General features: G+C 40.5%; 1 protein-coding gene across 7 annotated transcripts; it reads right to left on the reverse strand.

Annotated features, from left to right (window-relative positions):
- Positions 1–120: 120 nt before the first annotated feature.
- STX16 (syntaxin 16) lies at positions 121–14,579 on the reverse strand. Of its 7 annotated transcripts, none has more exons than XR_003536511.1 (10): positions 14,187–14,454; positions 11,869–11,880; positions 10,682–10,789; positions 9,336–9,476; positions 8,658–8,820; positions 7,632–7,723; positions 6,609–6,752; positions 5,969–6,049; positions 2,778–4,035; positions 121–468 (listed from the first exon to the last, which is right to left on the reverse strand). XR_003536511.1 is itself a non-coding variant. In XM_027697232.1 (9 exons), the coding sequence occupies exons 1-9, from the start codon at positions 14,319–14,321 to the stop codon at positions 3,931–3,933; spliced, it is 927 nt and encodes a 308-aa protein (XP_027553033.1). In that variant the 5' UTR covers positions 14,322–14,548; the 3' UTR covers positions 2,047–3,930. The 7 variants fall into 7 exon arrangements, 5 of the variants coding, with proteins under 5 accessions (XP_027553033.1, XP_027553032.1, XP_027553030.1 ...); XR_003536510.1 differs by lacking the exon at positions 121–468 and having other exon boundaries at positions 2,047–3,003; positions 3,839–4,035; XM_027697232.1 differs by lacking the exon at positions 121–468 and having other exon boundaries at positions 2,047–4,035; positions 14,241–14,548.
- Between the last annotated feature and the right edge of the window lie 529 nt (positions 14,580–15,108).

The raw sequence follows: 15,108 nt of genomic DNA on the forward strand, positions 1-15,108 counted from the left end.
CTGATGCATGTAATAGAAATACATCTAAAAAGAGGGGAAAAAAACCCAACAAAACAGAAAACAAAACCCAACAAAACCCGGGCTGAATTCCAGGAAAAAAAACTTCCATACAGTAATGTCTTACTCGGTCTCTGAAGTGACATTATGGAAACTTTATTGCCTGATGCATTTAAAATTGCCCCGAATAAAAGTTGTAGGAACATCTGTTGCAGAGGTCGATCGTGCATCCTCACAGACGGGAAGGTAACTCAATAAACAAGCTCCAACTTTAACCGAGCCACAGAACACGCACTGTTCAGGGGTTCACTGTTATCCCAATACATTTGGATAGTGTGGGAGATAGGAATGACAGTACACACAGCAATTCAGGATTGAGGCATTCCAAGGATTCTGCCAGGCAGTAAAAAGTCATTGAGTGTTCCTGCTACTGTCAGAGTACAAATACAGCACATTCCCTGAATCCAGTGTCTGAAAGGCAAGCAAAATAGTAGGAAACACGCACCTAGCCCAGAATCCTTCTTTTGTCAGTTAAGGACAGCAGAGGAGTGTCCTCGTGAAGGGAACAGACTGAGGAAATCAATCCTACCTACAGAAATTCCCTGTGAATGTCCCACCAGCAGCAGCTGCAAACATTTCTATTTGTACGGGCCACGGCAGAAGCTGCAGCCAGGACCTGTCTCCAATTATTGATCCTCTACAAGTACTTGTGGAATCAACCCACTAAAACATCATCTTACATAATCCATCATAATTAATATGCAAAATTATAATGAATTCCCTGTTTTAATGGCTTTTATTCAAGAAGGCTGTTGGGTTTGGGGTTTATTTTATTTTATATTTTTTTTCCCAACAAAATTGGTTTCACTGCCACCTATCCACAAACTCACATTTTGCAATGCTGTATCAAAAGCAAACTTTCCAAAGATTTAAGCAAAGGAGTTAAGACTTTTAAGTGGTTCATAAAAGCAAACCTTAAATCAATGCAATCCAGGCAATCTTAGTAAACACCTCACCAATTACAGTTATTCAAATTTTTAGCACATTCCAAAAATCACCAAGCAAAAAACCAATTCTTCCGTTTCACTTTCCAGTTTCTAGAGAAAACTTGCAGTAGAAATAAATTTGCTATTACAGTGCTTTTAATGCTGTCCTTCCCGCATATGACTCCAATTGATTTCTGTTAACAAGTGGCAGCTCATTTTTTGCACGCTTACATGCATTTTAATGGAGAAATTCTGTACAAGCCCACGGCTTTATAGGCCATTCCCTCAGGTGAGGAGCCACAGATTCTCGGGAGATGCTCCAGCACTGCTGTTCTGTTCCTTTGTGTAAGGAATCAGAGCTTCCATACAGGCTGAGAAGAATTCAACAACCCCGAGGAGGCCACAACCTGCAGGAGAGAGGGCACCAGCTTTGTCTGCAGCAGCACAGAGGACTGGACACACACAGGGCTGGACAGAAGCACAGTCAGGAGGTTCAGGCAGCTCCTGCTCTTGGAACACCTGAGTAGGCAGTAACTGCTGTGGATTTTTGGGCTCTCACTGCCCAAAGGCACACACACCACCCCTTCTTTAGGAGGCCACATGGAGAGAGTCCCACAAAGCACAGCATCAGGGTCTGATTTAGCTGCTGATGGTTATTGAGGCTGACTCAGAATAAGTTACACACCTGCAATGATTTAGAAGCCTGATGTGGGTTTTCTTCCTCTATATAATCAGCTTCAATAAATTCCAGCTTGAGTTACGCAGGACAATTGACATCTGAGTTTAACCTCTTGTTTGATACATATTAAAAATGCATTTCCTTGTACAGAATTTGGATAGAATATAGGTAGCCAGTTACTTCAGTGGAGCTAGGATATCATGGCCATAACTCACGGGAAATAACTCTTGACAATGCAAGTTTACATTGTGCTACAAAAGTTATTTTTTTTTTAGATATTTCATGTCACTGCCACTTTCATTTAATTATGAAGAACAGAAATGCATTAACATCACGAAAGTATGTTTCAGTTTATATTTTTTTAAAAAATGAATAATTGCCCACTTGGGTTGGAAGTGTTTTATTACTCCTTCAGATTCATTTGCCATGATAAAATGTCAAAAGCACCGGTCAAGACAGAAATAAATAACACGATCTCATGTTAGAGAAAAAGTTGCAAATACAGTATATTAAATTATAGCAAGATGCTGCTTCACACCAGCTGATGCAGACAGCACGAGGGAGACAGTAGTTTTACTCACGATCATTGAAAAGATCTATCACCAGAACAGGGGAGCTGCACACCCAACCACAAGCCTCAGTCCTCCTTTTACCAATTTACTTTGTGAATTTAATGAAGAGTTTGAACTGGCAGTTTTGGTAGTCCAACATCCCCTTTCTCTAGCGGTAACAGGAGTGGTACAAAGCTTTTCGTAAGCCCCACAAAAAGCCAAGGCTTTCACGTCTTTGCAGTCTTTGATTTCAGGTCCATTCCTGAAAATGGTCAGTTTAAAGCCACGTCTCAAGTCCTCCTTTAGTACATAGTAAAGAAACTCCAGGCAGGCAACACATGCAACTTCAATAGTGTTACGAAACTGCATTCAGGGGTTGGAGCAGAGCATCTCTGCAACTGTACGGGGAGCACTTTTATCTGTCAGAAAATGAAGGAAGTTACAGTCCCTCTGGGAAAAAAAATAAAAAATATAAAAAAGCCATATTAAAAATATTAAGGCAAGGCCACTACAATTGCACACCACTTCAGGCCTGAATTAAATCAGGAGTATTCTATTACTTACATGTTGCCCTAATTCCTGTTGTATGGCCCGCAGCAAAGTTTTCCACTGAAAAAAATAGTGAAAAGAACCCCCAAATTCTCCACTGAAGGCCTTGGAACATGTCACTTGCATAACACCTCCCATGGTCAGTTAGAGACCATAAACACGTCCTCTTCCAGGCAGACATTTGAAAGAGAATCTTCTGCCAGGGAAAATGATGTAATATCTACTGTAGTGAAGTCACTTCCTGCACAAAAAACATAACCCATATGGGCAAAATGCACTGTAAAATAAAGAGCTTATACACCAACTAAAGTTTGAGACATCTGAGACCCACTACAGCAGGCCAGAGAGAGATTCTCTTTTTGGGTTTCTACTCCATTTTTTTCAGTTTAACTTTGCCACTGCTTTCATGTAATGCCTGTACTTTAAACTAAAAAAAATGATGCATGAAAAGATATATGATCATTCTGGTGAGGAAAATCATTCCCATGATTACTCAAGCTCAGAAAATTTTTTAATTAACTAAACATGTTAAATTATGCCAGTGATTACATCTTGTTATTTACAAGATCAAGTACCACTGATTCTTAGTAATGGGGCAGTATCTAAATTAAGATCACAGGGGTTGGATTACGTTCTGGTTGCTAAAAGCTTTCTGTTTTAGCTGTCTATCCAGTTCTTTGGAATTTTGAGTCTGGAAGAAAGGGGATCACATCAAACAATTTTGCGCCTCGACATATTTTACACCTGGATCAATTTTTGATATCTAATCCCATCGACTCAGTAACATGGTTTAAATTTGAAACCTGTCACAATTATGACATAAGAATATAGAAGACAACACATTTTTGTTCACAGTAACACACTAATTATTGTACTCACTGGTAAACTTCAATTTTTAATAATTTTTAAATACTGTGTTTTCCAAATACCTCAGCATAGAATGCCAATTTTTTTGTGGGGGAGCATCAGATTTCCTGAATTTTTCCACATAATCCTTACAAACACCTCACAGATCACCAAACTTGGAAGAATTCTACAGAAACATTGCACAGACGTTGCACCACAAGGGCTCGTACATTCAAAGGCAGCTTTCTGGAGTGCAGGTCCATCCATTCACATTGGGAAAAAAGTTCACAGAAACTCCAAAAATGAGAAAATGAAGCGAAACCTAGTGTGACTTTACACCAATAAGAACAACAATGAGGACAATTACTATAACAAACAAAATTAAAATAACGAGCATCTTCCGGTTCTTCTTTTGATATTGCTCTGCCTGTAAAACAGAAAAGGAGGAGTTAATATTTAGATTTCTGCAGAGCTGAGGTACAGACTCTTACTTGGTATAAGTGAAATACATGTGCTTCAGATGGTTCTTCGGTTACCTGACATTCCATACAATGTATATTGCAAGCAATTCCCACAAAATAACTCTGATCTGCACCACAGACTCCAGTGAATTAAGTCTGCACTGAAGTCTCATTTACCTGTGTTAAAGAGCAGACTCACTTTGATTCCTGTTTTATATTTGAAGGTCATTAAAATTCACAACAAAACTTCATTTTTTTAATAGGCATTTTTGTTGGACCTTACCCAGCTGTGCATTTTCATTTAATTTCAATTAGCACTGAAAGCTTTCTTTCTGATTTGGTTCTCAGTTTTCTGCTTCTTTCCTTCTTTCTTCTAACCATATTTTCTCATCCCTTGCCTCTTTTTCCCAAGGGAATCAAAAGGGCACAATGTGGAGAAAACTCTCCAAAAGCCAAATGAAAGTCTGCTAATAGAAGCTAAATGGAACAAAGCTTGCATTTAATTTTATTTAATTAATAAACCTTCAAAATTTAAAGGGAAAACTATATTAATTCTTCTCCTTTATAGTCCCTGGAAAGTAATTAATTACCAGATCTGCTAAAGAGGAATTTTTGACCTGAAACTATGTAACATGCAACCACTGTGACTACTGACTTCATTAGTAACCGATTCCAATTTTCATGTGAAGCAGGAATTGGTAACTAGGGATTCATATCACCAGACTTTTGCAGTGAATTAGTGCAATTCTTGTTGTCTTGGTAGTTTATAAAAATTATGCCAATTAAAACAGAAAAAAAAATTGACATTATAGATATTAAATCAGAATAAAGCTACCACTAGTATTGAAAACACCAGGGTATCTCTGATATTCCTACTCAGACCTGTCTGTATGTCTTCCATGACAGGTGAAAAAATTCTTATGCTGTATTGAAAGCAGGTATATATTGGATCAAAAATCCATACTCCAGCCAGCAATCCAACCAGGGGCTTGCTGAGAATTCATTACCCACCACTAGACCAGAAATAACATTGATTCCAACTAATTAATTTATTTCCAGTTCAATCTGTACAAATGGCTTCCAATTACTTTAGGCTTTGCTCATCCACAGTCAACACCTTGTTTCAGTGATGTCCAATTTACTTTTGTGTATAACAAGAATAATCCTATAACCAATTTATTTTGCTTTTCCTCAAATGGCACATTTTTTGCTGTCCATATATTACAAGTCTACCACCATAGGAAGTTGAGTGTGTAGAAATCAGATGTCCAGGTTTCCAAAACAGAATGTTTTACTTAAGAGGCTTTTGCATAAATCTCTATTGGACTTTATTTCCAGCAATGGAAGGACTGAACTGAGCTGACAAGTCAGAACTTACCATAGACTCAAAACAGAACAAAAAAGCCAACAAAACAAAATAACCACAAAACTCTGCTCTGCTGCCAACTAAAACTTTTCAGGTGTTCATTCTAAAAACTGTTTAAAGTGTCAGATGGTGAGAGAAAACATTAATAATTATTCTTGCTGATTAGGTAATGTTTTCAAACTGAAATCTGTAGTGAGGTACCCAATAACCAGTCCTGTTTCCCAAGTGCCTGGCTCTCCAAACAGACAGGGAATTGCACATAGGTTCCAGCAGGTCTGCAGTATAAATATCAAAGCACATTGCTTGGATGCCCAGAAAGTCATTTAAGAAATTAACACTGGGCATCAAGTGTGACATTAAAAGAAGTTATATGGAAAGCTCCTACTGCAGTACAGTTGGACATTTTATACTGTACACCAATCATTTCTAAAAGGGACTATGTCCAATTGAAAATTGACTGAATAACTTAACAGCTATCAAATTATAAAATATTATTAGATATGCAAAACAGCTTAATTATTCCATCAGCTTACCTTATGTAGTTGTTTTAGACCCTCTTCAGTTTTCATACACGACTGTTCAATATTATAGTCAATTCTATCTAGAACTGTTCCCTAAATAAAAAGGAAAAAACAAGCAGCAAATTGAAGCAAAATGAACTTCATAAAGCAATTATTATTATAAACAGCAGAGTAATTAACAACACTCACAGTAAACAGCTCATGCATTATGTAAACAATGAACTTTTACAGAAGAACTTCTTGGGACTTCACGAAACAACTTCCTTGCTCAATGCCCAATGGCAGCTCTCTCCACATCTCACATCACATCCCTAATTATCACCTTACTTCCAGACCAGGTGCTTTTGGCTGACACACTGAACATGAACTGAATCTCTGGGAGAAATAACCATCAGAACTTCGGCTTTCTATGGCCTTTTTATTTTTTATTATTTTTTTCAGTCTAACACACATAACCACTTGAATTCTTATTTATTTATTTCCACTAATTCAACTTCTGGAAGGTTTCAACCTTGAAGATAAGGATTATCTTATCCTGAAGATAAGAGGTAAGTTAGGAAAAGTGAGCAGCACATGAAAACAGGAAGAGTCTGGAAGCCTCAACACGACACGGAATCTCCTCTTTCTTACTAACACTGTGATGTCCATGTACCTGTTCTACTATCATTGCTCCCAGGTCCCTAAATATTTCATTGAGATCAGAGATGGACTGTACAATCTGACGGATTTCTCGTTCCCGCTCCTCCACCATTAGTGTGTTTTGCTCCACCAACGCCAGCTGGTCATCTGTAAAACCCTGTGGAAATAAAAGATTTAGGTGTTGAATTAGCATTAACAGCATGAAAACACTAGAAATAATTATATGGATTACAAGGTCTTATAACACAACAATCCTTTTGGAATTTCCTTAGTAGACAAGAATCGAAGAAAAAAATGCATTTTAAAAAGATTTTCAGGGTCTCTAAAATAACTTGGATAGCTATTTATAGCTGGAGGAGAGAAAATGCACATCTTGTATCCTGCCCAAATACATAAACAACTGATTTTAAAATAAGAGCTGTCCTAATCCAATGTTTTTGTTGGTGTACAAAATCAATACACGCAAGTGTTCAGCAGTTACAGAATATCTATTGACTGATCAGCATGACAGAAACTCCCATAATGCCAATGTGTACAGACAGCAGCAATTCTGCTATTTTTATTAACCATAGAGACCTTCCTGTTTTTGTCTCCCAAGGCCAATCACAACTGAACATTGTCCTTTCCCCATCACTCTTCCTTGAGATAAGTGAAAAACCTCTTGTACACAGGATTAGCTGAAAAGGTGCCTTGACTTTTTCAGTAAGTTTTCAGCTGAATGTTAACTGAATGTTAACAGCTAAGAATATTCTGTGGCACTATTAGTGAGGACACAACAGAACAACTCCCACTCTGATTAGAAATGCAGTATCCCCAAACTCCACAAAGTAAAACAAAGTCTGATAGAGCTCTACAACATTATTTGTGCAGAAACAAATCACTGCACCATTTTTTCAGCACTCTGTCATATTCAAAGTCTTCAATTACTCTTTAAAGTTCACTTTAAAGAGTGCCACCTTCCATCCAAACTCAGAATCACAGTTTTCTACAATTGCTCTTGCATGTGGCCAGAAAGGTGCTGTGACAAGGGACTTACTCTGTCATAAAGTGTATCATCCTCCCCATCATCCATCAGTGGGACTGAGGTGTCGAAGAAGTGTTTGGATCTTTCTTCTCTATTCTTCATGCCTGTAAAAGACAAGCCATGTTTGAGCACAATATTTAAGCACACTAAGATCAGAGTAAGAGTAAAGTCTGAAGTACCAGATAGAAAAGCACAAAAAAGAAATTTTGGCTAATAAATGACATAAATAATAGTACGTAAATTTTAATTGTCACACAGGCTTCCTATTTAACAAAGCACAACAAATTCAACCAGACTTGCAAGATTAATTAAATCAGTGATTTTGAAGTCATTCTGTCCTACGTAGTTAAAAAAATTAGGTAAGTTAAGAGCCTTAAAGCGTGATCACTTTAGGCTATTTTATAACAAATTCTCTTAGGACCATCCCTTGTCTGAACTGTGATCTTCAGTTCCACCTGTGCCATTTATACCATGGGAGGAAGAAATATCAATGTTAAATTTGAAGATCAAGTTTTTGTGGGTTTCTTCCAAGATTAAAATAATCTTACTTAGCCAAAAGTAGAATTGCACACAATTTTAGAGTTTTAAACAGAAGCTATTCCACTTCCAATCTGTTTATGGATGCAGAATTTTAATTTATCATAGACAACCTCTTGAAGTTTTGTCTATCACAGCCTGCCATCTACAGCAGGTATCATGGCTGAAGAGCAATGGCTGCTTCATCAGTGTCACAGAAGCAGCTTTTCAGACCACAATTAGAGAAGCAAAGATGCATTAAAAATGTGGATGGGTGAAATACACTGATTTGGTTGATATGCTTAACCATGACATTTCTCCTTCAGCAATATGAAAGAGAAGTAGAATAAAGCAGTTTGTACATGGGTGAACCAGAAACCCTCAAATTCTACCCTCTAGCTAGTCCTGTGGGCATCATTTAACCCTTCCACGCTTGAACTTTCCCAACCAAGAAAAGAAGCACACCTCCACCAGTGGTTTCCATAGGAGGTGCCCCTGTATTACTGTATCTCTTATGCTTACGTTTGAGATAGTCAGACTGTGCATGCCTAAAGTTGGTGGACAGGTCCTGAAGGGACTGTGCTAAGGAAGACACTACATTCCTGAGAACACGTGCTTCTTGTTCTGTACAACTACGGGACCTGCTCTGCAAGACCTGGACTGCTCTCTGACATCTGTGGAATAACTGAGAAAACAAGTCCATTAGTAAAAACACAGACAGCAGCTCACACTTCAAATGTCACATTGCAAAAGTGCCAAATTGAACACTAATATTTTGATTTCTAGATTTTTATAATTAATTTTTATTGCCTCGTGCAGTGTTTAAAAAGATACAGAAACAGAACAAACAAAGTTAACAAGGTAGCTGAGTAACACAACTAATTCTGACCAAAGGCATTTGCTTCATTATAATTGCTTGGCCTTGGAATTGATATCTGTATTTCTCTGAGACATCTGTAAACTTGATCTGATTAATCCTATTCCAAGTAGAAAAACCAACAAGTAAGTAACTGAACAGGGAGGTTAATGACTCGTTGGGAAGTTCACCGAGACGGTGAGTGCAGTTCTGAGCACAGAGCCCAGGACTTCTCACTCTAACACTGATAACAAATGAAATGCTTTCCTCAAAGCAAACCATCCCTTGTCCTAATGCTTAAAGATATTTCAAATGGGAGAGTTAGAGCTGAAATGAGCCTGTACCTGTGTGATCTCCTGGGTTGTTATTTCTATTGCCCGTTCCTCTTCACTGCTGTCATCCAGTGTGGGCCTGTTTAGATGTTTATCGTGAAGACTGGCTAATTCTTTCATCTTCTGTTTAACCCTGGCAATATCGTACTGAATCTAAAACAGAAAGCCCAACAGGAACAAAGGGAAGTAACTCGTGTTTCAGAGGAAAGGGTTCTGACAAATGTTAGACAAAAATCATTGACAGAAATCTGTAACGTCAAAAGCAGACCAAAGATCATTATAAACCAGATAAAAAGCTGACTAAGAAGCAACTGAATACTCTTATAGACTTTGAGTTTGGAACCTTTTTAAACCTACTCTTGTTAATCTTAGGCAAGACTGCTGTTTTTAAATGTGCTTCATTAAGTTAGAATAATATTTTTATCATTATATAGTATCATAGCAAGAAGATTTAGCCAACTCCCAAAAATATTAATGAAAATTCAGGCCACAGCTTCAACTGTCACACATTGAATAGCCTGAACTTAACAGGAGAAGTTAAATGACACGCTTGCAAACATGTAATTAAAAATAAATATGTAAGAGTGATTATTATAGTAGTAAAAAGGAGACTGAGCACCTTTCTGCAAAATGGGTTGTGTACAAACTGATGAGGCAACATGTGTTCTGAGAGTACATTTAAAAAGAGATTTTCTGAAAGTCAAGAATAGCTTCACATTCCAAATACAGAGAAAGGTTTTTAACTGGATGCCTCCAGAATCATTCCCTCGCGTATGTCCAAATATTTCCGTAACTTGCAAGGCATCCATAGTGCACAGGCAGGAAAATTCTCCTGCTAGAAGACACTACCATTTCCTGTTTTCAAACAGTAAACTGCTCATCTCCACCATTTTAGGGTCTACTCAACTGGATTCAACAGGTTCAAACAAAAATTCCACTGCAAGTACTAATTTTTTGGTACCTTCCCTTCCAAGTTTTAAATGAGAAGAACTTTGCTTTGCTAAGAGCTTTAGGACCTTCCCGTGTCTCAAGTCTAAAAGCTCAGCTATAGCACATTTACCCTAATAGTCTCAGTGTACTTTTAATACTGGGCTCCCATTAATGATACATAGTGTTCCAGAACTCCTGGCCCTGGATAATCTCCATTTATTTCACTTGCAATATACCCTTCAAGATAATAAGTCACAGCTTGCCTCATATTTTCCTCTAAACAACCTGGGCAACTTAGAAAACACTAATTTTAATCTTTCTTCTAATACTACTTTGGTCATAAAACTGACAGCATTGAGAAAGTAACTGACAACACCAATAAATCCCTACATGAGAAGCCAAACTGTTGGATTTGCCACAGAACTTACCTCATCTGCCCCATCGACCCATTTGGGAGGTAAACGTTTCGTGACTCCAATTGCTGCTTCGGGATCTAAACTGATTCCCGACACCAGTGCCATGCGATCATCAGCCAGCTGCAGGGGAGAGAAAACCACAGCAAATTAATTCAATTCGAGTCAGATCCAAATCCTTGAACATCAGGAAAAGTGCATGTGTGCCTTCTCATAAAAAGTAACCTCGAAGATGTGTTCACACATGACGCAGCTACGATCACACACCACATCTCCTGGTTTGTCCCTATGTGCCAGTGACCTAAGTCCTCCCACTTCCCACAGGATCTGAGAGATGAGAGTCAGTCTTAAAATAAATTCTCAGGAGATTTTCAAGGAGAAAATATGGTATTGCAGTGAGAATTCAAGTAGCTCTCATGTTGGTACTTTTTTCCAGCACAGTTTATATCAGGCCGGGCAAGTTTGAAAACTGCATTTGGGAGAATCTCAAAAAAAATGTTTATTGTAACTGCAAGAAATAAAATAGTACCCCATGCTTGTTCTCAAAACGATGTTATTTAGACAGACATTCAGCTAAGAGGCAGCTGAAGGACAAACACTCTTGCAAACTGACATGAAGCTAAAATGGTTAAATTACTTGTTTAGTGGACATGAAAATGTGCTAAACACAAATAGCCAAGGCAGTTCTAGAGATGATCATCAGTGATACCACTTGAAACATAACTAATCACTGCTTGTTCTCAGGGAAAGATTTAATACAAACACCTCCCTTCCTAGTTTCTCTCAAATTTCTAATTTTCCTTTATCAGGCCTGTAAAGCTTCACGGTTCTCTACTCCATCCCTCTTCCTTCCTGGGTAATGCTTTCTTGAAAGCCCTTTTTATCCCTGACCTTATTCCTGATCAATAAAGTTTGTATAATTCATGCATAGCATGAACAATAGTTACTGGCTTCATTGTGCAAAGTCATTCTATCCCACACATGTACAGTTAGTCAGACTAGTTTATACATTTATCTATTCACAGTGTAATATTGCATCACTAAATGCTTGACTTTATGCAGCCTCGTCCTTCTACTGTGCATGGAGACACTTCATCCTATATAAAGAAATTCAGTAAACCAGCAGAATAAGGAAAGGAACATTTTAGGTCAATGATGTAGACTTGATGTACCATGGCAGAATAAAATGTGAAAAACAATACCTCATCCAGCTCCTGAAGTGATTTGTGGATCCCATCAGCCCCATCCAGTTAGAGACAGCAAAAGATAAAAGGGAAAAAAGAGACATAGGACAGATATAGGGCATGGTCAGTTGAGAAAATACTGATTGATGTTTAAAGCATGATGGTTTACCAAGAACAAACAAACAGCCCTTTAAAGACATGACTAATCAATAAATATATCATGATACTGTATTTTAAGTCAGCATTTTGCTTGATGCACCAACTTTTTAAAGAAATATTTCAGTTCCTTGGTAAACTGCAAGAACATAAGAGATCAAGTCCAGAGCTTGGTTTGTTTTCCAAAGTAACTGCACAGTCAATATCTAAACTGTCAGGCAGAGACACTGCAATAGAACACACTGAAGTAGGACAGCAAAGGCCACTGACTGCAGCATTCAGCATCCACAGGGGAGTTGGAGGGTTTGACTATGATTGGAGGAGGCACAGACAAGCTTTTGAAAGATATTTATCAACAAGCACTCCAGTTACCACAGGATAACACAGACAGCAAAAGACAAAAAGCAAAAGCAAATGCAGCATATGCTCACTTCTGTACACACTGGAGTTGTGCTCTGCTTTCAGGGCACATTAACCCTGCAAGGATCTGAAAAAATATAAAAAGCAACCAATCTGCAGCTTCTCTGTTCATCAGTGTTTGCACTGTGTGTGTGAGCAAAAGGGTATTTCACTTACAGATGAACAAAGCAGATCTAAAATGAGGACAAACACTTGTGGTTTAACAAAGCAGCATCAACTGATGGCCCTTATCCCAGCCCAAGCTCTTGAAACAGGACTATACTGTTAAAATGCTGCTGTGATTATCTGAGTTTTAAGAGTGGCTGAGTGTCCTCATGAGGGTGCATCTGCCAGGGCAGAAGGTGATTTTGGACATAGAGTTCTCATAGCAAAGGATGTCTTGAGGAGAAGCCTGGGGAGTGAACTCAGGTGAGCTGAAGTACTGTGAGAGAGAACTTGCAGCCCTGCCCTGCTGGCACAGGCAGCTCTGCTCTGGGGGCATCACCCAAAGGAAAACCTGCAGCTGACAGGGACAGGCACCTGAAAACCTGACAGACAAATAACTCATACTAACAGTGTTACACTTCTTGCTAAAACAGTTCACTCCTGATAACTACAGAACTCTGAATGTCCACCAGGATCCAGACTGAGCCATTGACTCACTTCACCCACTGCACAGAGGGAATTTCCAGTCGCTGTTCACCTTTGTGTGAATGAGCAGCCCAGCAAACACCTTCAATTCATGTTGAAAAACACTGTCAATAAACGTTTTATGCATGTTTTAAGTGATACTGCACTCACTGCTGAGCAAAGTGCATTTCACTGCTCAGTTGTCTGTATGGGAGTTTAAACCATCACTGCCTTTTCTGGGTGATATTTTAAAAACCCCCAAGCATCTAAAGAAGTGATATTGATATTGGCAAGGAAACCTTAACAAGGACTAAATGCAGAGCCAAGTTACACTTGTGTAATACAAATTACCATTGACATTTCCTGTTCTACAAAAGCAATTTCATACACAGCTGGTTAGACACAGGTGTAATAAAGTTAACAAGGAACAAATACCATAAACAGCAACATGAAGCACTGCTTTTCCTGACAAAAATGCATTAATATTAAGCAATTTAGAACGATGAGACTGCCAGCAGATAGTTACTGGTGTCTATGACAAATAAATGATAAGCTTAAACAGAAGGTGTGAAAACCTGAGCAGAGCTGAGCTGCCAGGCAGCCTATCATGGTTCAAAACTTAGAAAAAGCTGCAGAAACTGCCTCTGAATGCATAACTTTTATGAGGGAAATCTACTGACTTCCTCTCTCAAAGATGTCTGAGTACTATTTGTATTTACAGAAAATTAAAATAAAAAGGGCAGTGAACACCAGAGCAAGTTATGGAGAAATTTAAGCAATGGGAATAAACTATACCAAGTGTATTTAACAGTGCCCACACTGAGGTGAATAGAAGAGTTCTGCTCTATGCAATGATTTTGGGTTTTCTTTGAGGTAGAGGCATCAAAAACCAAAGAGGACCAAAAACCTCATGTCAACGCTAACACGAAGCTCTTAGAGCAATAATTTATTATTCACGAAGGGACTAGAGATCAGCACACAGAGAGATCTCTTCTATTCGCTTTCCGTGAGGGAGCAAGGAAAGGGATCAACAGGGCGGGGAGGGAGGGAGGCGGGAGGGGGGTTGAGGAGAGGGCTCGGAGGAGGGGAGAGGGTCGGGGCACAGCTCGGCTGCCCGGCGAGGTACAGAAGGATGAAGGGAGGAGACTCACCGCAGCAGCCATGCTACGTGACCCCCGAGGGCTGGAGGAGCCGAAACTACTCACTTGCTCGGCCAGCAGCTGCCGGCTCTGCACCGCGTTGTTCCGCAACAACAAGAACGCGTCCGTGAGACGCCGGGTGGCCATGGCCCCCCTGCCCGCCGGGCCCGCGGCCCGAGCACAGCCCGGCACGCGCGGCGGCCGCCCCTCAGAGGGCCGGGGCGGAGACCCCTAGGAGGGCCGGTAGCGGGAGCCCTCAGCGGGCCGTGCCCGGGCCGGCCCTGGCCCTGCCGGGTCCCGGTTCCCCCCTGTCCCTGTCCCCGTCCCGGCCCCCGCCGGGCGCCGCCATGGCCCCGGCCCGCGCCGACACTTCCGCGTTGTGCAGCGCCCAACGCCTTCCGGCCCGCGCGCCCCGCGCCGCTCCGCCCGCGCCCGCGGCCCCGCCACCAGCGTTCCGGCCCTCATGGGGCCGGGGCACGGACACTCCAGATCCGTTCCGAAATCCAACCCTAAATCCATTCCCGCATCCAGCCCCAAATCCAGCCACACATCTGTCCCAACATCCACCCCTAAGCCCATCCCCACGTCTGTCCCCATCCAGCCAGAAGTCTATGCCCACGTGCAGCCCCACGCCCACCCCACATCCCTCCACACATCCAGGTCCACAGCCCACCCCAGAAGTGGCCCCACCTCCAACCCCACATCCTGCCCAAATCCAGACCCACATGCAGCCCCAAGTGCAGCCCCACATATGGCACCACACCCATTCCTCAATCTGTGCCCACAACCAACCATCCCACATCCATCCCAACTGCCAACCTCACATCCATCTGTCCATCCAACTCCATATCCTCTTCCACATCCAAATCCACATCAGCGCCACCTCATCCATCCACATGTCCATCCCTGTGTCCATCCCTGGCTCCATCCCATG

Source organism: Neopelma chrysocephalum, unplaced genomic scaffold (genome assembly GCF_003984885.1).
Source record: "Neopelma chrysocephalum unplaced genomic scaffold, ASM398488v2 Primary Assembly neopelma1_119, whole genome shotgun sequence".
Taxonomy (NCBI): domain Eukaryota; kingdom Metazoa; phylum Chordata; class Aves; order Passeriformes; family Pipridae; genus Neopelma; species Neopelma chrysocephalum.